At 33.7% G+C, this 22,863-nt stretch overlaps 2 protein-coding genes across 2 annotated transcripts; both read left to right on the forward strand.

Moving 5' to 3' along the window:
* The first annotated feature begins 5,589 nt into the window (after positions 1–5,589).
* Positions 5,590–6,531, forward strand: LOC119237974 (olfactory receptor 4F6-like). Its single transcript, XM_037501782.1, has one exon. It carries the CDS (start codon positions 5,590–5,592, stop codon positions 6,529–6,531), a length of 942 nt encoding a protein of 313 aa, XP_037357679.1.
* An 11,331-nt stretch (positions 6,532–17,862) lies between these two features.
* Positions 17,863–18,804, forward strand: LOC119237975 (olfactory receptor 4F6-like). Its single transcript, XM_037501783.1, has one exon. The coding sequence runs from the start codon at positions 17,863–17,865 to the stop codon at positions 18,802–18,804; it is 942 nt and encodes a 313-aa protein (XP_037357680.1).
* The last annotated feature ends 4,059 nt before the right edge of the window (positions 18,805–22,863 follow it).

The raw sequence follows: 22,863 nt of genomic DNA on the forward strand, positions 1-22,863 counted from the left end.
ACACTTCAGTGACTTCAAAAACATGCTGAGTGAAAGAAACAAGATATATTGAAAGTTACATCTTGTATGTTCTCATTTATATAATAGTGGATATAAAATATCCACTATTGGCAAATTCACAGGAGAGAAAACAGATGAGAGATTCCAGGGGTAAGGGGCAGATGGGGGAAGAGTGAATGCTCAAGGGACACTCGTTTCCTATCTGGGTGATAAGGTGATGATTGCATAATATTATAATCATACAAAATGTCACTGAATTGTGCCCTTAATAGAATTAATGTGGTGTGAACTTAGTTAAACAATAGCAGGTGCAGTTAGAAACTAGAAAATGATAAATGAGGAAATGATATTTTCATTATAAGTTAAGATTTCAATTGCAAAGTGGTTCGGCATGTGGTTTCATCATCATATTTTGCTTACATTTACCTTTATCTTTGCTTGATTTTTGTTAAAATTATGCTTTTGTGTGTACTTACATATAATGTTGATCATCACATAATTTAGTAAAAGTACCGATACAATAGTTGACAGCAATTTAGCTAACAAAAATCAAGATTGTTGAAACGGTATTTTGAAACAGAGTCCTGAGATAAGAATGTGTGGCATTTGCTCTCCTGTGTGTGTCTGAACAGCATTTCTGTAACTCAGTTAAGTGTGGTATAAATTAGTGAACACAAAGACCAGGGGAATGGGGCCTCCCCGGTGGCATAGTGGGTTGAGTGCAGTGCTGTGAAGATGTTCGCAACATCTGCAGTGTGGGTTTGACCCTGGCCTGCTGGCAAGGGTCCCACATGGAGCTGCAGACCTCTCGTCGCTCCGCTGTTCCCCTCAGCAGTGTATTTCGGTCATCTGCCTGTTCTGCTCCCTGCTCTTTCTCTGGTGAATCCTCTCACCCTCCTGCGCATTTGTCCTGTATCTCAGCTCTTGTATAAAAATAAATAAATATTTAAAAAAATTTAAAAAAAAAAGACCAGTGGAATGAATCTGGGAAACATAAATTGATTCTCCTTTTCTACTGTTAAGTGAAATCACAACCTGAGGGAAGAATGGTGCACTTCCATCTGACTGTTTTGTTAGGAAGAATAGATGAGATAATATATGTGAAGACACTCAGAAAAGTTATATGCTAATCCTACTGTTAACTCTTATTTATATTTTACAGTAATAATATGAAAGGAAGCAGTATAGTGTAGGGATGGAAGCCATGGTCTTTGATATCAGAAAGTAATGGCACTTGAATTTTTTTTTAAGATTTATTATGCATATAAGAACAGGGGTACAAGCCAGAGGTGCGGGTGGTGAGAGGATTCACCGAGACAGAGTGGGGAGCAGAATAGGCAGATTGACAGAAATACACTGCTGAGGGGAGCAGCGGGCGAGTCAGGAGAGGTCTGCTGCGCCATGTGGGTAGCTCCCTGCCCAGGGATCAAACTCATGCTGCAGTGGCTGTGGATAGCTTCATAGGTTGCATCTTAATCCCTTGCACCACCAGGTGACCTTGGCATTTGATTATTGACTATGGATGTAGCAGAGTGACTTTGGCCAATCTATTTAAATCCTGTTAATTAATACTAGTATATCTGAAATGGGGAGGATAACTGTAACAATGAGCTAAACTGCAAGTACAATATTTCCATGGATACTCTATATATGTATTAACAAAAGGATTTTAAATGGCCCTTATTAATGAATTTGTTAATTGCTATTCCCCTTTCACTGGTAATGGTCTATGTGATATTTATAAATAGGCTTTAAAATGTTAAGGAGATACTGATCTTCTGTGAAGATATTTTAGTGTCATATTTTATTAAACAGTTTTCTTTCTTTCCATTTATTTTTAAACCAACTTTTAACACTCATTTTTTTTCTTAGTGTCATGAGAATTAAAATAGATCCCCCAAGGTGAATGTGCTGGGGACTAGGTCACTGAGTCATCAAGTGGTTACCAAAGCTATTGATAGAGCTGGAGCAGCTGTGAGAAGAACTAACCACATAATACAGAGGGAAACAGTTCTTAAAAGTCTAGTAATAGTTAGAATACTTATTTCTTTAGTTCATTTTTTTTTTTTGGTCAGGTAAGTGGAGATGGTATGATTATAATGAATAGGTGCTAAAATTATCTGCTATTTTCCTATTATAATTAATGCTTAGTACCTCTGCCACACTGTCTAAAATATCTCACTAGCCTCTTTTTCCCTTCCTTTCATTCCATCTCAGTTCTACTTTTCAATTCAGTGAGCATTTACTGAACCCACACAGGTGACAGTCTTTCTAAACAGAATGAGATTTTCCCTTCAAAATGCATATGTGAGTTTGATATACTGTGTTTGTAGAACTGTTTTAAGTAATTTAAAATTATATATTTCAATATTGACTGATGAAATGAGTGGATATGTGATTTTTCTCAAACCTGCCATAATTACATACAGTTCCTACAGTAGCAGCTGTATTTTAAGAATTGTATTGCCATCAGATTTCTAAAGGATAAGATGTAGGATATTATTTACTGAGAAACTATTTCAGGAATATCCATTAAATTATATACATATGCATAACCACAACTATCTAACCCCTTACTTTTCTAAACTCACAATAATACCTGGACTAGTATTTAGAATAAGACACAATCCTGCTCTCAAGAAGCGTATCGACCTAGCAGGACAGACACAGAAACTTGTCACCTGTAGTTATTATGAAAAGCATCATGAGCAACTTGCGAGTATAATGTGGTATTGAAGGAGAACACAAAATTAGACTGGAGGGCCTCCCTGGTGGCGCAGCGGTTGAGTGCTGGGTTGCGAAGCTGCCCGCATCCTCTGCAGTGCCTGTTCGATCCCTGGTCGCCGGGTGAGGGTCCCACATGGAGCGCAGACCTCTCCTGCCGCCCACTGCTCCCCTCAGCAGTGTACTTCGTCAGTCTGCCCATTCTGCTCTCCATTCTCTCTCTGGTGAATTCTCTCACCCTCCCGTGCTTCTGACTGTAACCAGTGCTTGTAAAAATAAATAAATAAATCTTAAAAAAGAAATTAGACTGGAGGAAAGAGGGAAGATCATTGAGTAACTGGTGCAGAGATAACATTTTTTGAGCAGAAATAATCAGCCAAATGAAGAAAAGCTCAGGGATACCTTTGGTTAAAACAAAAGTATGCATCAACCTGAGCATTTCTGAAATAGTGTCCCAGCAGTTGCTGAGTTTTCTAGGTGGAGAGAAAGATGAGTGTGTGGGGGCACTGGCTGTGGACATACTGCAGTAGCTTTAGGTGTCAGCCAAGGTGTTGTGAGAGCCAGTGAGACTGCAGGGGAATTTTAAGCAGTGAGCATTAAGACAAGACTCTGGGCCACTCCCTCCTTAGTGTGTTGCAGCTGCTTCCTCTTTACTTCTGTGATGCTCTTTTTCACTTCTTTCCATCACTCCTTTTCCATTATTCCATGAATCCGACTTCCTTTTTCTCCTTTCTTTTCCTGTCATCTCTTTCTTCTTAGTATCAATCCACCAAGCAATAGATTTCTTGTAAAGAAACTAGCAGTAGACTGCTTTCAAATATTATTTTATCTTGGGAATGAATCTGTTATAGAGAATATTTTCTGCCTTGGCCTCTTCTCATTTCTGGTTAGTTAACAGTTATTCACATAGTTGTGAAACTTTACTGCACTTTTAAATGTTTAATTCAATGGTGTTGTCATTACTTTCTTCTAATTAAAAGGAAAGTGCATCTTGAACATCTTATTTTGTATTTAAAATTGATTTTTTTAAAGTCAAAATCAAGGCATGATTGTTGTAATCACTTATAGAAAACAAAATATCGATGCTAGGCAGTGAAAGCCAGACATAATTCATTGGTCATACGTGTGCATGATCAAAACTTTAAGAGAGGGCCTTTGAAGTGTCTGCTGCTGTTCCACTTTGAAATACATTCCCTCTTGTTTACCTTACCCATTATCCTTTGCTCAGTAATGGTCTATCTTTCTTTACTAATTAATTATTGGGTACAAAATTCTCCATTTGTATACTTATGTCAACATTCCCAAGCATCATCACGGCAATGTTTCCTTTTGCTTCACATTACTGCTATATGTCCATGGATTTCCTGGTGCCCTTTACTGACTGCTTGGCTGCACTTTCATAACTCTTGGCTCATTGGGGTCATGATGCACAGTATTCGGTTTGATACCGAGGCCATGCTGGTCTGTGTCCATAAGAGACCATGTGGAGTGAAGTAAGAAAGACTTCATGTGGAACTGGTAAGCTTGGTAATGATAGTACAGGTATGGTATCCATAGCATTCATTGAGGTGCAGAATAAGGATCAGTAATTTGATTTTGATATTTTGACATCAAACTGGTCAAAATTATATAAAGAAAAATTAATATATTGAACTCTATTACTGAGAGTTGACCATCTTTGTTTAGGAATAATTTCATATGGTTCAAATTCATTAATGCATACCGTGCAGAGATGAACTATTTTATGATATGAATTAAAGATCTATGTCATTCTAATTGTTAATGAAGATAAGAGTTTTAAAATGGATTTCCTTCTATTTTTATACTCAATATTTTCTCTATTTGCGTAATTTAAATAGAAACCACATTGGTTTATAGCTCAGTGTCCACTATTGACATAAATTATTACATTGATTTTTTTTTATTGATATATATGGTTGAATGCCTTCCCTGGTTGGAGGACTTGTTAATTCTCTATCATGGACATTAATATTGTCTGTAGATTTTTTAAATAAACATTGGTCTAATTGGTGCCTTATACCTTGATTTTTCACTTATTATTACTATAAGTAACTTTTCTTGATTATTAGTTAAATTTGAGAAGCTTTAAACTTTGTAAACTTGATGTGATTTTGATTAGAATATTTTAGATACTGTCAGTTATTTCTTCTCTGAGTTTTTAACAAGGACTATATATACACTGGATTTTCTATCCTATTATTTGCTGCTTACATTTAAATATTCAACTGAGTTATTGAGTTTATGTTGAGAGGCAGAAATCTGAATTTTTTCAAGTTTTACCTGTTGTACCAGCACTATTAGTGGAATAAGTCCACCATGTCCACACTGATGTAAAATATGTCTTTCATGGATGCAGATTTCCATCCTGCCTGGCCTATTATTCCTGGCTGATCTCAATAATGTATCTTCTTTACTTTCTCAGGGTGTTTGCCCATGGCATGTTCAAGTCCGGCCAACTCAACTTTCTTTCCAAAGATATCTCTAATTTAGCAGTATGTGAACAAGCACTTCTGTGAAGAGTCATCTTGTCTCATAGTAGTCTGCTCTTTTCCTTTACAGAAACTCCCTCACATCAGAGTTAGTGTTTTGCCTGAGAAGTTGACATACTGCTTGTCATTTAATAGGTGCATGTTAGGAATATTGGTTATGCTCACAGGGATATTTGTTCAATGAGAATATTAATGCATAACATTTTCAAAACACCTATGAATGTTAGTAAAGAGGTCTCATTTGATATGTAATTTAATATTTTTGAAGTATTCAATGTTTACTACATATTAATGTTTTTTTTAGAAATCTTTGTAACATTGTCTTTGTTGTTTTAGGCATCACAAGAAATATCTAATGCATGAAGCAAACTACTCTGAAGTGTCTCAATTTGTATTAATCGGACTTTCTGCCTCTAAGCCAGTGCAGTATTTCCTCCTTGCCTTCTCTACAGTGTTTTATGTAACAATTTTTCTTGGAAACCTCCTTGTTGTGCTTACTGTGACATTGGATCCTCATTTACATTCCCCCATGTACTTCCTTTTAGCCAATCTCTCATTTATTGATTTCTGTCTTTCTTCGGCAACTGTTCCCAAGATGATTTCTACCCTGTCCTCCGGACTGAGGACCATATCCTTCCCAGGGTGTATCATGCAGATATTTGTTCTTCATCTCATGGGTGGGTCTGAGATGGTGCTGCTCATCGCCATGGCCTTGGACCGATATGTGGCCATATGTAAGCCCCTCCACTATCTAACCATCATGAACCCACGCATGTGCATTTTCCTTTTGTCTGCTGCTTGGATTGTAGGCCTCATTCACTCTGTGGTCCAGTTGGCTTTTGTTGTCCATTTACCTTTCTGTGGTCCTAATGAGATAGATAGTTTTTACTGCGACCTTCCTTGGTTCATCAAACTTTCTTGCATGGACACATACAAAATGGAATTTATGGTGACTGCCAACAGTGGATTTATTTCCATGGGAACCTTCTTCTTATTGATTATTTCCTATATCTACATTCTGCTCACTGTATGGAAAAGCTCTCCTTCTGGTTTGTCTAAGGCCCTCTCTACTCTGTCAGCTCACATCACAGTGGTGATTTTATTCTTTGGACCATGCATGTTTATATACATATGGCCATTTCCCACAGTGCCAGCAGATAAGTTTCTTGCCATTTTGGATTTTTTGATTACACCCATTCTGAATCCTGCCATTTACACATTGAGAAACAAAGATATGAAGTCCTCAATGAGGAGACTGAGTAGCCAGTTACTGAGTTTGAGGCGCTCTCCTAAATAGCTCATGGTAGCTATTTAGAAGGAGCTATTTGGCTATTTAGCTCTTTAAAAGATAGTAGTATCTTCTGAAAGATACCACTACTGTAATCATGAAGTTATAACATTATACTTTCTTGAGACAATTTATTTTCTTAATTCATGAGGTCAAATAGTCTTGAATAAAACATTCCAAGTTACTGACTTGTAACTTGACTTTGGTATTAATTATTATGTATAATCTAGTTCATAGTTTTTATATTTTCAAATTCTTAAAACACACTGTGACCTATATTTTGTAATTCATAAAATAAACATTTTTAAAAATGAAATCCAGGCCACCTGCTATATTTTCAGATTTTTTTTTTGACTCTCGATATTTTCCTTTCTGACATTTGCTTGATAATGTTTGAAATGTGGTACTGAGCAGCCACACTCTAATTCAAGCAAAAATCTAAGATTAAAAACCTGAAAAAAACATCAACACATATGCACATTATATTACTATAATATATATTATATTACTATAGTATATGGGGTTTGCTTCGTTGTAGATTACATGTTATAGTCTTGTAGGCTGAATTCTGTAGTGTCTCCTCTTTCATAATTGGAACTATATCTTTTACCTTTAGGAGTTAAATCTTTCCTCTGAAGCAATCCATCCTAAATTTTAAGTATTTCTTGGTAAGATCATTTATCAAATTTTCAGAGCTTTTTTTTTCTTTTGAAACAATATCAAATAACAATTTAACTACTTTTAAAATCTGTTTACTTTGAAATCTTTACAAAGCAACAATGATTCCAACCATGAAGTGGTGAAACAATATGATAATATTCAATGACAAAGAAAATGTCATTAAAACTGCAACTCAAGATATAAAAGAATCAGAAATTCAATATTTCTGAAAAGAAATATCTAAAAATAGAGCCAACTTAAACTAGAACTGAATTTTAACTTGGCAAAATCATTTTATAAACAAAGAATAAATCATTAGGTACTCAAAGAAGAATACATTGGCCAAAATTACAGTGAAAAATACAGGGAGTAATTCAAAGCATTGAAAATGAAATTAATTAAATATAGAGTTAAGAAAAGTTCAGATAGATGGTTAAAAAGTACTGGGCAGATGACCTCCAATATTTGTAAAATTTGGAAATGATGGAATTTAAAATAGAATTTGTATTTCAGACTTTTCTAATGTGTCAGAAGTAACAGATCAAAATCTATATAATGAACATTTTGTAAGGGATCTAGATAAATTAGCTTATATGGTTAATTCCCAGGCATGACCTTGTAAAAGTTTTGGATATTTTGAATATATTTTTGAATTCAGAATATCCCATTTCCTAATTTATTCTGAGCCTGGTATCAAAAAAGTCATTTTACTTAAATAGGAGAGAAAATCAGGCTGTCATCTGCATTGTTAATCTCTAAAGGCAACAATGAAAGCACATTTTTCTCTAAAGCACTCAAGGAAATAAAAAGTTAGTGAGATAAATAGCATATATCCAACCTGACTTTAAAATATGTGAGAAGTAAAAAAAGAAATTACCTTTGAGTTTGCAATACTTTGTCGAATGTCACAACATATATATAAGCACTTTCTGAGGAATCTTTTAGAAGATGAACTCCATGCAATCAAGAGCTATTTGGAGACCCTCAGCAATACTGGTGCTTAGAATTTTATAGATTATGTAATAGATTTAATATTTAAACAAAAATAAAGCTCCACATGAAAGAATAGTATGTAATTCTCATTCTCTAATAAATTAAACATTTATTTTATTTTATATTATTTTAATTTATATTATTTAATGGGGAAGGCTAATGGAAATAAAAGTAGAACAATGTGTTGATTTTTTTCATTAGCAGTAAGTAGGGTCAGAATTGGCAACCCAAATAGTGGAATTCCAGTTTCTTTGAAGTGAGGGAATGATGGGATTTAATGAAATGTGGACACTAAATTTTTAAAATATTTTTAAAAAGTAATACAACAGTATACTTAAAAGAATTAAAAAGAGAAAATAAAAGGGACAACATGTAAAAGGCATACTAAGTAACACAAAACCAAGCAAAACAATTGATAAAACAGGACCAATCTGTGAACAGGTATTTGTAAACTATTTTAATCTATGACAGTTCAAAAAGAAAACATGAAAATAAAAGTTACCTCTATGAAAAAGAAAAAATTCAAATTCATAACATGAAGCTATATATTCTAGAGATATACATATATTCTGGAGATATACAAAACTATAATATATATAGTTTTATGACTATGTAATGGAAAATTCACTTTTGCAAATGTACCATTGATGAGAGATCTTTAGCATTAGTGATTACACTAAAGTCTTCATTTCTTAAAAGCAGCTGAGGTTTTCATGACAAAACCTAAAAAATGTATTTTGTATATATTGTATATATTTCAGTAGGCAATCAGGAAAATCTTACTGAATAAGTGAATTTTGAAATGCACTTTATGCTTGATAGTAAGGATTTTATAAAATAGAAAATAATTTAAAATCATAATAGAAAATCATTTGGAAATCATTTAAAATCTTTATATATTTCTAACATACTTAATCTTAGTTTTTCCTTTTATGTAACAACAAATTTAAAAAATAGAGAAAATCGATGTGTGATGGTGAATTTGTATTCCTGGTTCCATAACTTTTGGACATACACTTCCTACTTGTCTTTTCTACTATTTAAAAACATTTTCATCACTCAAAAGAAACACTGTACCTGTGATCAGGTGCATTTCTCTTATCTTCCTGTTTCCTAGCAACCACTAATTCACTAACTGTAACAATAGATTTGACTGATCTTGACATTTCAGAGAAGTTGAATTATGTTATGTGAACCCTGTGTATCTGATGTATTTTACTTAATATAATGTTTTTAAGGTTTATCCACATGTTAACATACATCCGAATTTCATTAATTTTTACAGCTAAGTAATATTGTATGAATATACCACACAGTTTATGCTATCATCAATGATGGACATTTGGATCACCTCTACCTTTTGGCTATTGGGGACATTGCTTCTACAAACATTTATGCACACTTTTTTTTTGTAATGCCTGTTTTCAATCCTCTGGAGTGGAATTAGTTGATGACAGGGGAAACTGTCAAGCTGTTTTTTTCACAGCAGCTGCAATTCTTTTACTTTTCTATAGACTAAGATACATCCATTTGTCTTGATTAGTTTTATTAAATTTCTGGCCTCTGCTGATTTTGCCTGTAAGGGACAGTATCATTTTGCCTGTTAGGGGACAGTACCATTTTATTGTGAATTAACATATATCACAGTATAAGTTATACTGTAAACAGAAATTTACAGTGTAAGTTGTAAATATACATCACAGCATGAAGATGATTGTTTGATTTATATCTTATAATTACTACCACAGTAGATTCAGGTAATATTCATTTTCTTATATAAATACAGGGAAAAAAGAACTCAAAATGATGAAAAGAAAAATATATCCCCTTGTGATGTGATTTCTCAGATTTTTCTGTTAACTCTATGTGTAAAATAGCCTATATCAGCAATAGTAATCATTGTATATTACATCCCTATACTTATTTAATTACTTTGGAATAACTGGAAGTTTGTATCTGTTGATTGCCTTCTTCCAGTTGTTCCTTTCAATCACTCCTTGCCTCTGGTAAATACAAGTCACAAGTTGATATTTATATATATATTTTTTTAAATCTAACTTATTGCACTTAGAATAATATGATTAATATTTTATGCTTCCCCATATTGTAATTCTTGGTGGTTTTACAATTTACACTCAACAGCAGGGCACAAGGGTTGCCTTTTCTCTATATCCACACTAGCATTTGTTATCTCTTGTCTGTGTGGTGATGGCTATTCTACTAGGTGTGAAGGTATATCTCATTATAGTTTTATTTTCATCTCCCTAATGATGTTGAGCTTCTTTTCATGTATTTGTTAGCCTATCATATATATTTTCTGGGAAAATGTCTTTTCATGTCCTTTACCACTTCTAAATTGGTCTACTTGGAAGTTTTATGAGTTTTTTTTCCAAACAATTTTAGGTAATAACCCTTTAAAGATATATGATTTATAAAAAAATTTCCTAATCCATAGGTTGTTTTCAGTTTCTTGGGTTTTTTTGTTTTTGTTTTTGTTTTTGTTTTTCAGAAGGTTTTGGTAATCCCAGCTGTTTATTTTTGGTGGTTTTGCTTGTGATTTAGGTGTCACATCCAAAAATCTTTACCAATATTCACGTCAAGGAGCTTTTATGTTCCTGTGTTTTTTCTAGGAAATGAAGGATGTTTTTATCACAATTTTCATCATTCCACAATATATATGTATGTCAAGTGAAAACATACATGTACACAATTGTATTTGTATAATTGAAGAATAATTGACATATAGCACCAAATATATGTTATTTATGTATTCATCAATGAACTTAAATAATTCATTTGTATAAATATGGACTGATAGATTATTCAATTAATAATTGGGTCACAATCCAGTACCAATTTATTTATCTTGTTACATAACTCGTTCTCGCTGTGGCCATTGGCATCTGTTAAATTTGTCTCCTGTAACTCGTCAATATACCACCATCATAGTGTGTGTGCACACGCGTGTGCACATGCGAGCTTGTTGCATGTGCATGTGTACGCACACACTGTTATTTTCTGGTACTAGGAGGTGTTTGGGTTTTGACATTCCTACCATGATTTGATATTGTCATTTTGCTTATTTTTGTCAGTTTGATAAGTGAATATTCACATCATATTTGTTACTTAGATTTAATATTCCTTAAAGACAATTAATGTCAAGCATCTTTCAGACACTTTTTTTGTCATCTGCATTTCTTCTTCCATTAGATCTCTATTTAGATACTTTCTCCTTTGAAAATTAGGTTGTTGTCATAATGTTGAGATTTAAGGATTTTTTACATATTTGGGATGCAAGTTCTTTATTAGGTGTGTATTTTGAAAATATTTTTTCCCATTCAATGACTGATTCTGAGGTAGAAAGCAAAGTGGGAGGGGTAGAAGTGGTAGAAAATTATAGGTGCCTTGGAGGTGGGTGTGGTGTGGGAATAAGCCTCTGAAAAGAAATGATGCTGTACCTCTGAATCATATGTACTAAATTAAACCAATATTACCTCAATGAAAAAAAAATAAAAAATCTGAACTTTATAATTTTTTTTTAAGATTTATGCATACAAGAACTGGGATGCAGGCAGAGGTGTGTGTTTGTGTTGGGGGGGTGGTGGTGAGAGGACTCACCAGAGACAGAATGGGGAACGGAACGGGCAGATGGACCAAAATACATTGCTGGGAGGAGCAGTGAGTGAGACAGAAGAGGTCTGCTGTGCCATGTGTGTCACCTCCCTGACCGGGTATCGAACTAGTGCTGCAGTAGCTGGGAATTGCTTCATAGGCTGACGCTTAACCCCTTGTGCCACAAGGGAGGCCCTGAACTTTATTGTATTATTGAAGATTGTATTTCAAGTTTGAAAAGACAAAGAAAGAAGGGTTGATCAACACCATTGCAAAAACTACTTCACATCTTTTAAGATGTCCATTATATTAAAAACAAACATCCAACAACAAAAGAGAAATTTAGAAATAATTGTTAACAAAGATGGTGAGAAATGGAAAACTGTGTATTGTTGGTAGGTATATAAAATGATGCATCTATTTTACAAAATAATAAAGGAGTACCTAGAAAGATTAAGCATATAATTGTCATATGACCCATTAATTTTATTCATAGAAATTTACAGAAAATAATTGAAAATAGAGGCCTCCCTGGTGGTGCAAGGGATTAAGCACTGCACTGTGAAGCAATCTGAAGCCTCTGCAGCACAAGTTCAATCCCCTGGCACAGCAGACTTCTCCTGTCTCACCCGCTGCTCCCCTCAGAAGTGTATTTCAGTCAATCCACCTGTTCTGCTCCCTGCTCTGTCTCTGGTGGGTCCTTTCACACCCTACCCCTCATCTCCGCCCTGTACTTCAGCTCTTGTATGCATAAATAATCTTTAAAAAAATGAAAATAGATATTCAATTTATACATGAATGTTTGTAGTAGCACTGATCACAATAGCCAAAGGTAAGTACAATAGAAATGTTCAGCTGATGAATGGATAGACAAATGTGGCCTATTCATATAGAGGAATATTACTCAGCTATGAAGAATGATGCACTGAAACACTTTAGTATGTGTGACTTCAAAAAATGTGGAGTGAAAGAACAATAGATGAGATAATATATGTAAATATACTCAGAAAAGTTAACAGCTAATTCAACCTGTAAACTCTTATTTGTGTGTTGTAGTAATGATATAAAATGAAGCAATATAGTGTTGGTATTAAAGCCATGGACTTTGAGATCAGAAATTAGTAGCATTGGAATATTGACTATAGATGTAGCAAAGTGACTTTGGCCAATATATTAGTTAATATTAATATATCTGAAATAGGGAGGATAACTGTACCAATGAGCTAAACTGCAAGTAGTGTTTCCACTGATATCCCATATATGTGTTATTTTTAATGGTCCTTACTAATGAACTTGCTAATATCCATTTCCCTTTCCCTGGCATTAGTATAAGTATACTTACAAATAGGCTTTAAAATGTTAGGAGATGCTGATCTTCCTTGAAGATATTTTACTGTCATGTTTTATTACATGAAGTTTTCTTTTCTTTCCATTTATGTTTTAACCAAACTTTCAATACTCGTTTTTCTCTTTGTGTCATGAGAATTAAAATAGAGCTCCCATGGTGAATGGGCTGGGGACTCAGGTCACTGAGTCATCAAGTGGTCACCAAAGCTATTGATAGAGCTGGAGCAGCTGTGAGAAGCACTAGCCACATAGATCACAGAGGGAAACAGTTCTTAAAATTCTAGTAATACTGAAAATATTCATTTCTGCACTTCATTTTTTTTTTTTTTTGGTCAGGTAAGAGGGGATGGTATGATCACAATGAATAGATGCTAAAAATAAGGGGGGGTACAATTGTATAGGGAATATAACCAAAATGAAAATGCATACATTGTGCGAAAATGAAAAATGATGTAAGAATTATATAATATATTAAAAAATTATCTGCTACTTTCATATTACAATTAACACTTAGCCAATGTCACTTCATAAAGCTATTTTCCTATCTGCACTTTCCCTTCCTTTTATTCTTATTTCAGTTCTTTTTCAATTTTCAAGGCTATTTAAGACACAGTGGTGTCAGTCCTTTTAAATGAAATGTGAAATTTCTTTTCAGATTGCATTGCTCCACAAACCTAGATTGTTCCTGATACACAGGACCAATTTTCTTGGTCTAGTTTATCTTTTTCATTTACAGGTTGTAAGTTTCATATGTGAGTTTGATGTATTATGTTTGCAGAATTCTGTTTTAAGTGATTTAAAATTATATATTATATTTCAATATGGACTGATAAAATGAGTGGATGCGTGATTTTTTTAAGACCTGCCATAATTACATACAGTTTCTAGAGTAGCAGCTATGTTTTAAAAACAGTATTTAAAAAACAAATAAATAAATAAATAAATAAAAATAGTATTGCCATCAGTTTTCTAAAGGGTAAGATGTAGGGTATAATTCACTGAGAAACCATTTCAGGACTATCCATTCATTTATGTACGCATGGCCACAACTATCTATCCCCTCGCTTTCCCAAACTCACAATAATACCTGGACTAGTATTTAGAATAAGACAGTCCCTGCTCTCAAGAAGCTCATTGGGCCTCCCTGATGATGCAAGGGTTTAAGCACTGCAGTATGAAGCAGTCCACAGCCTCTGCAGTCCTTGCCAGCCAGGGAGCAACCCACATGGCACAGCAGACCTCTCCTGGCTCGCCTGCTGCTCCTCTCAGCAATGTCTTTCAGTCAGTCTATCTGTTCTGCTCCCCACTCTGTCTCTGGTGAGTCCTCTCACTCCCTGCATCTCTGGCCTGTACCCCAGCTCTTGTATGCATAAATAAATAAATCTTAAAAAAAAAGAAGCTCATCAACTTAGCAGGACAGATACAGAAACTTGTCACCTGTAATTATTATGAAAAGCATTATGAGCAACTTGTAAGTATAATGTGGTAGTCAAGGAGAAACACAAAACTATATTGAGGGACGAAAGGCACAATCCTTCAGTAACTGGTGCAGAGATAACATTTTTTGAGCAGAAATAATCAGCCAAATGAAGAAAAGCTCAGGGATACCTTTGGTTAAAACAAAAGTATGCATCAACCTGAGCATTTCTGAAATAGTGTCCCAGCAGTTGCTGAGTTTTCTAGGTGGAGAGAAAGATGAGTGTGTGGGGGCACTGGCTGTGGACATACTGCAGTAGCTTTAGGTGTCAGCCAAGGTGTTGTGAGAGCCAGTGAGACTGCAGGGGAATTTTAAGCAGTGAGCATTAAGACAAGACTCTGGGCCACTCCCTCCTTAGTGTGTTGCAGCTGCTTCCTCTTTACTTCTGTGATGCTCTTTCTTGCTTCTTTCCATCACTCCTTTTGTTTTCCTTTCTTGTTCCTGATTTTCTCTCTTCCCTTCCTTTTCCTGTCATCTCTTTCTTCTTAGTATCAATCCACCAAGCAATAGATTTCTTGTAAAGAAACTAGCAGTAGACTGCTTTCAAATATCATTCATTTATCTTGGAAATGAATCTGTTTCATAGAATATTTTCTGTGTTGTTCTCTTGTTATTTCTGATAAGTAAACAGCTGTTCACATGGTTGTGAAACTTTAGTGCACTTTTAAATATTTAATGTAATGGTGGTGTAATTACTATGCTCTAGTTCAAAGGAAAGTGTATATTGATCTGATTATTTTGTATTTAAAATGCATATTTTAATTCAAAAGCAATACATAATGTTTTAGACAATTTTTAGAAACAGGAAATATACATGCTAGGAAGTGAAAACCAGAGATGATCCATTGGTAATACATGTGTGCATGATCAGAACTTTAAGATAGAAATTTGACTACTGGACCTTTGAAGTATCTGCTGCTGTTCCACTTTGAAAATCATTATCTGCTGTTTACGTTGTGATTGTTCTATTCTTCTTTGCTCAGTCATGGTCTATCTTTCTCTATCAGTTACTGAGTGCAAAATTCTCCATCTGTTTGCCTATGTCTGCACCTCCTAGCATCATCACAGCAGTGTTTCCTTTTGGTTCACATTACTGCTGTATGTTCATGGATTTCCTGATGCCCTTTCCTGCCTGCATGGCTGCCCTCTCATCTCTTTTTGGCTCTTAGAAGACATTGCCCACACTATTCAGTTTGATACTGAGGCCATGCAGGTGTGTGTCCATAAGAGACCACGTGGAGTTACATGAGAAAGATGTAATATGGGACCTGGTAGGTAACCTTCGGAATGTTAGTACAAGTGTGGAATACATGACACCATTGAGGTGCAGAAAAAGCATCTAATATTTAGATATCAAGCAGTTTAAAATAATATAAAGAAAATTAAGTTGATATACTATAATCAGTTCTCTAAAACTGACAGTTGAACATCTTTGTACTTACTTGGAATAGTTTCCTATGGTTCAAATTAGTAAATGCATACAATACAGAAATGAACTATATTAAGATATGGATTAAAGAGCTAAATCTTTCTCATTTTTACTGCACATACAGGTTTTAAAAGTGTGTTTCCTACGTATTTTTTCTTTTTAGCTTTTATCTTTCTCAATTTACATTTAGGTAAAGTGAAGCAGCATTGGTTTTTAACTCAGTGTCCACTATTGACGTAAATTTATGCACTGATTATTTTGTTGTTGTATGAGGTTGAATGCTTTCCCAGTTGGAGGATATTTTAATTATCTATCATGGACAATACTGTTATTTGTAGTTTTTTGAATTAAACAATGGTCTAATAGGTGACTCTTACATTGATTTTTTGACTCATCCTTTCTTATATGCTAAATAAATTTTCTTGACTGTTAGTCATAAGTTAGGAAAAGTTTAAGTTTTGCATGTATTTTGAACGTGTCTTCTTGGAACAATGTCTGAATTTTCACTGTCATTATCAGGAAATAAGTATTCATTTCCTCAGAAGACATTGCCAAGTCTTAAGCATGATCAGCAAATTTTTTATATTATGAAATTTGACAATACAAAGCAGCACTCCTAGTTTTAATTGATTTCTAATGCCAGTTTTCATTTTCATATAATTACATAGTGAGAGTATTTCTTCTTTGATTATTTTCCTATATTTGTTTCATTTTATAATTGTTATGCTACTTTGATATCTTTTTGAAGATACCAGAAATGTTAATTACCAGTGTGATGAAGTGTTTTCTATAGTTTGCTTGATACCTCCAAATAAAGCTATTTATATGTGTATATTTATAGACAGTCATTTTATATCTATGTATAATTTTAATTGATTTTGATTACAATATTTTAGAAACTGTCAATTAGTTCATCCTGATTCATTATGTTAATAATGATTATATAGATTTTTCATCTCAATATTTGCTATTTAACATTTAAATATTCAATTTTCTTGCTGAGCTTATGTTAAGAGGCAGAGATCTGAATTTCCTAGGTTTCATCTGCTGTGCCAGCACCATTGGTTGAATAAGTCACCCCACCCACAATGATGTGAAATGTCTTCAGTAGTCTCCTGAGCGGTTACTCTTAATTTGCTCTACATCTTTCATCCCATTATTTACATTGAGAGTTTTGTGACTAAAAGCAGAAATGTGGTCAACCCTCTGCTTAAATGCCCATCCACTCTGTTGCTTTTAGGACTAAGGCAAAGTTCTCATTAAGGATGCAAGATTCCATTCTGTGTGGCCAATTATTTCCTCCTGATCAATCATTTATCTTCTTTCCCACTGGCTTTCCTATTTCAGGAACTTTGCTCACGGCATGTCCAAGTCTAGGCTATTCCACTTTCTTTTCAGTGATCTCTCTAATTAGCAGGTGTGAACAAGCACCACTGGGATGAGTCAGTTTTTCTGATAGCACTCAGCTCTTTTTTCCTTTACATCAGTCCTGTGGACTGTATTTTATTTAAAGCTATTTAATGTCTAGATCCTTCATTATCCTATAATCTTCCTTGAGAAAAAATTAGAATTCTGTCTCAGTAGTTGACAATATACCTGTCATGTAGTAGAAGCACATTAGGAATATTGGTTATGCTCATGAGGTATATTAGTTGAATGAAGATATTAATGGATAACGTTTTCAAAATATCTTACGGCTGTTGTTGAAGATTTTTTTTAATATGAAGTTAATAGGAGCTTTGTTTGCTTTTACAAATGAATTTTTGAAAAAAAATATTAATTATTTTGCTTTTGGTCCTTTAGGTATCATCAGACAAAGCTAATGTATGAAGCTAACTACTCTGAAGTATCTCAATTTGTATTGCTCGGACTTTCTGACTCTAGAGCAGTGCAGCAATTCCTCCTTGCCTTCTCTGTGGTGTTTTATTTAATAATTTTTCTGGGAAACCTCCTTGTTGTGCTTACTGTTTCATTTGATCCTCATTTACATTCCCCCATGTACTTCCTTTTAGCCAATCTCTCATTTATTGATTTCTGTCTCTCTACCTTAACGGTTCCTAAGATGATTTTTGACCTGTCTTCTGGGCAGAAAACCATATCCTTCCAGGGGTGTGTCTTCCAAATATTCATCCTTCATATTCTGGGTGGATCTGAGATGGTGCTGCTCATTGTCATGGCCTTGGACCGCTATGTGGCCATATGCAAGCCCCTCCACTACATGACTATCATGAGCCCACGCATGTGCATTTTGCTAGTGTCTGGTGCTTGGATTGTAGGCCTCATTCACTCTGTGGTCCAGTTGGCTTTTGTTGTCCATTTACCTTTCTGTGGTCCTAATGAGATAGATAGTTTTTACTGTGACCTTCCTTGGTTCATCAAACTTTCTTGCATGGACACATTCAAAATGGAATTCATGGTGACTGCCAACAGTGGGTTCATTTCAATGGGAACCTTCTTCTTACTTATTATTTCCTACTTCTTCATCCTACTTACAGTATGGAAACGCTCTTCTAGCGGTTTGTCTAAGGCCCTCTCTACTTTGTCAGCTCATATCACTGTGGTGATTTTATTCTTTGGGCCATGCATCTTTATTTATATGTGGCCATTTCCCACAGTGCCAGTGGATAAGTTTCTTGCCATACTGGATGTTTTGATTACTCCCATTCTGAATCCTGCTATTTACACATTGAGAAACAAAGATATGAAGACATCAATGAGGAGACTGTATAGTCAAATACTGAGTTTGAGGACCTCTCCTAAGTAGCTCACTTTAGTACAAGTGATATCTTCTGAAAGTACTACTATATTCATGGAGTTTTAATACATTGTACTTCATTGGGACAATTTATGATGTCAAATATTCTTGTGAAAAGCATTCCAAGTTATTAACCTATAGTATTATTTATTTTGTATAATCTATTGTTATGTTTGAAATGCTGAAAACACACTCTAAACAACATTTAATTCTCCATAGAATATATTAAAAATGAAATCCAGACCACCTGTTATATATTCATATCTACTCTTCCTTTTTGATATCTTCCTATGTAACTACTGCAAACATCTCCTTTGAGAGAATGATTGGTTCTGATATTTTTGACTATGCAATGAAGGATCATTTTTTATGTTCATTGGGGTTTGCCAGTGCTACTTTTCTCACTTGCTAATTTAATAAATATATTGTTATGTGAATATAATTTTTGAAAAAAATTAATTTGTTAGATTATATTTTGTGTATTAGTCAAATATGCAGAAATATATAAACTGAAGAAATAAGTAATCATGCAGCTTCAGCTTTTAGAGTTTGAAATAAATATTTTTTGTTTTCTCAAATTTTCATTTTGAAAATGACAAGTGGACTGAAAGCTTTATAAAGTGTGGTATTTAAGAGGTGAAATTATGTCTTCTTTCTCTTATCAGTTCCTTAAATGTTACCTCTATATATGTACAGACAGTGAAATGATGTGAATTATGAACAAGTATTCAGTTATAGAGATGAAAACAAGACTGGGATTTTTAAAATGTTAGAAAAGAGAGGGTGCTTGGATGTTGTATAGCTTGTTAATGGATAAAATGCAGCACTGACTAACCACACTCTCGTCCAAGCAAACAATCTGAGTTTCAAGACTTACAAACCTGACAAGATACCAGTACATGTGAAACAATGTATTTTGAAAATATTTAGCTGTTGAAATTGTATTCCTATAATGAGATGGAATTTGACTCTTTATATATTTCATATAATTGTCCTCATTTTGTAGTCTGAATTGTACAGAAGACATAATCTCCTGTGATGTCTTCTCCTTTCATGATTGCAGCTGTATCTCCTAAATTTAGGGGTTAAACCTTCCTTCTGAAACAAAACATCCTCAATTTTAGTAATTTCTAAGCAAAATTCTCTACAACCACATTTCACAGGAATATTTTTTAAATAAATTTTAATTTTATATTCCCCATACAATTGCAACCCCCTTATTTTGACCCCAATCACTCCCCTCCCCGCTCTCCACCCCCCATAGAGTGTCTCTGGTTCATAGTTTTTTGTTGATTTTGATTTTCACTTTCTTATAGTTATTCATTTTCCTGGTCCCTTATTTAAGTTTTCTAGATTCCTGCTATGAGTGAGACCATCCGGTATTTTTCTTTTTATTTCTGGCTTATTTCGCTGAGCATGATCCCTTCCAGTGCCATCCATGTTGCTGCAAATTGCATGTGTTTATCTTTTTTGAATGCTGAGTAATATTCCATGGTGTATATGTACCACATCTTCTTGATCCAGTCATCTATTTTTGGGCTTTTGGGTTGTTTCCAGAGCTTAGCTATTGTAAACAGTGCTGCTATAAACATAGGGGTGCGGGTGCTCTTTGGAATTGATATTTCTCACAGGAATATTTTTATTATGCAAACTCATATATCAATTTAACTACTGCTAATACATATACACTTTGAAATCTTTACAATGCAACACTGATTCCATCACCAATGGTGAAGCAATATGATAAGAAATGTCACTAAAACTTCAATTGAAGACATGAAAGATAGAAAAATTCAAAATTTCTGACTGGAAATATATAAAAATAAGAACAAACTTAAACTCACAACTGAATTTCAATTTGACAAAATCTTTTTTTAATAAAGAATAAAACTACTATGTATTCAAAGAAGAAAACAATGGCCAAAATTACAGTGAAAAATACAGGCAATAATGATGAAAAGTATTGAAAATGAAATTAAATATAGATGCAAGAAAGGTTCATATAGAATATTATAAAGCACTGGACAGATTACCTCTAATATTTGTATAATTTGGAAATGATCAAATGTAATAGAATTTCTATTTCAGACTTATGTGTCAGAAGCAACAGATCAAAATCTATCTAATGAAACAGCTTATAAGGGACCTGGATAAATTGACTTGTATAGTTAATTCCAAGACATATCTTAGTAGAAATATTTGACATTTTGAGTATATTTTGAATGCAAATTTTTTTTTCAAATTCTGAATTTCTTCTAAGCCTCCTATCAAAAAATGGCACATTACTGGCATAGGAGACAATATCATGTTGTCAATATGAATTTTTAATAATTATCTCGAAAGGCAGCAATGAAACCACATTTTCTCTCAAACCATTTAAGGAAATGAAATGTGCATAAATAGTGGATAGTCAGTCTGCCTTTCAAATAAATCTGAATTAAATACTTTTGAGTTTGCAAGGTTTTGTTGAATATTATGTATATGCACTTTCTGGGGAATCTCCTAAAAGATGAACTACATGCAAACAAGAGCTGTTTAGGTACCCTTCAGCAAAACTGGTGCTTAGAATTTTATAGATTCTATAACAGATTTTAAAATTCAAACCAATGTAAGGCTCCATGTGTAAGAATAATATGTAATGTTCATTCTCTAAAAAAATTAAACATTTTTAATGGGAAATATTAAGTGAATCTAAAAGTAGAATGATATGTTGATTTTTTTCATTAACAATGGGTTGGAGTCAAAACTAGCAAACCAGATAGTGGAAACCCAGTGTTCTTTGAATTAGAGAATCATAGGCCTTAAAGAAAGCTTAACACTAAAGGAACTTATAACATATTTTATTAAAGTAATACAATAGTAAATTTAAAAGAGCAAATAAAAAGGATAATATTATAAAAAACTTGTTCACAGTAACACAAAACCAAGCAAAACAATTGACAAAACAGGAAAGTTCTGTGAATACATTGACAAACAATTCTTAATCTTTAACAGGTTAAACAGAAAATATATGAAATTAAAAAATTATCTCTGTAAAAAGTTATGATTCAAAATTATAACACTAAGTTGTATATTCTGGATATATAGATATATGGATGTATATCTGTATATATGGTTTTCTGACCCAGTAGTGGAAAGTACACTTTTTTTTTTTTCAAATAAGCATTTAGATGTATGTACCAGTAATGAGTTCTTTAACATCAGTGATTTCACTAACGTCTTCACTTCCTAAAGGCAGTTGATATGATTTTCATACCAAAACTTAAAAAAGTATTTTGTATATATTGAGTACTTTCAGTAGGCAGTCAGTGAACTCTTACTGAATAGTGAATTTTCAAAAGCACTTTATGGCTGATAATGGAAAGCAATTTAAATCTTTGCATATTTCTGACACACTTAACCGTAGTTTTTCCTTTATGTAATGACAAATATATTAAATTGAGAAAATTAACATATGATGTGTGAATTTGTATTCCTGGCTCTATAACATTTGGAAATATATTTCCCACCTATCTTTTCTACTTTTTAAAAACATTTTCATCACTCCAACGAAATCCTGTACCTGTGAACATGTACATTTTCCTTATCCTATTTCCTAGTAACCACACATTCACTTACTGTTTGTATAGATTTGAATGATCTTGACATTTCATAGAAATGGAATTACATATTTCACTTAATATTATGTTTTCAAGATTTATCCATATGGTAACATACATTAGACTATCATTGATATTTGTGGCTAGGTAATATTTCATGTATGAATATACCACAGTTTATTCTATCATCTGAGATGGACATTTGTATCATGTCTACCTTTGGCTATTGTGGGCAGTGCTTCTACAAACATTTATGAACAGATTTTTGTTGGAATCCCTGTTTTTTAATTCTCTTGAGTTGAATTAGTAACAAGGAAATTTTATGTTTCAAATTTGGGAAACTGTCAAGCTGTTTTTCACAGAAGCTGCAATTATTTTACTTTTCCACCAGTATTGTATGAGCATTTTAACTTTTTCCTGTTCTTAGCAACACTTATTATTTTATTTTATTGTAACTGATCCTGCTGGT

The sequence above is a fragment of the Talpa occidentalis genome, unplaced genomic scaffold, assembly GCF_014898055.3.
Source record: "Talpa occidentalis isolate TD23 unplaced genomic scaffold, MPIMG_talOcc4v2.1 talOcc4.11, whole genome shotgun sequence".
NCBI lineage: Eukaryota > Metazoa > Chordata > Mammalia > Eulipotyphla > Talpidae > Talpa > Talpa occidentalis.

What these genes read in the sequence shown, in the direction of transcription:
- LOC119237975 (XM_037501783.1), top strand. Translation starts at nt 17,863, where the DNA reads ATGTATGAAGCTAACTACTCTGAAGTATCTCAATTTGTATTGCTCGGA.
- LOC119237974 (XM_037501782.1), top strand. Translation starts at nt 5,590, where the DNA reads ATGCATGAAGCAAACTACTCTGAAGTGTCTCAATTTGTATTAATCGGA.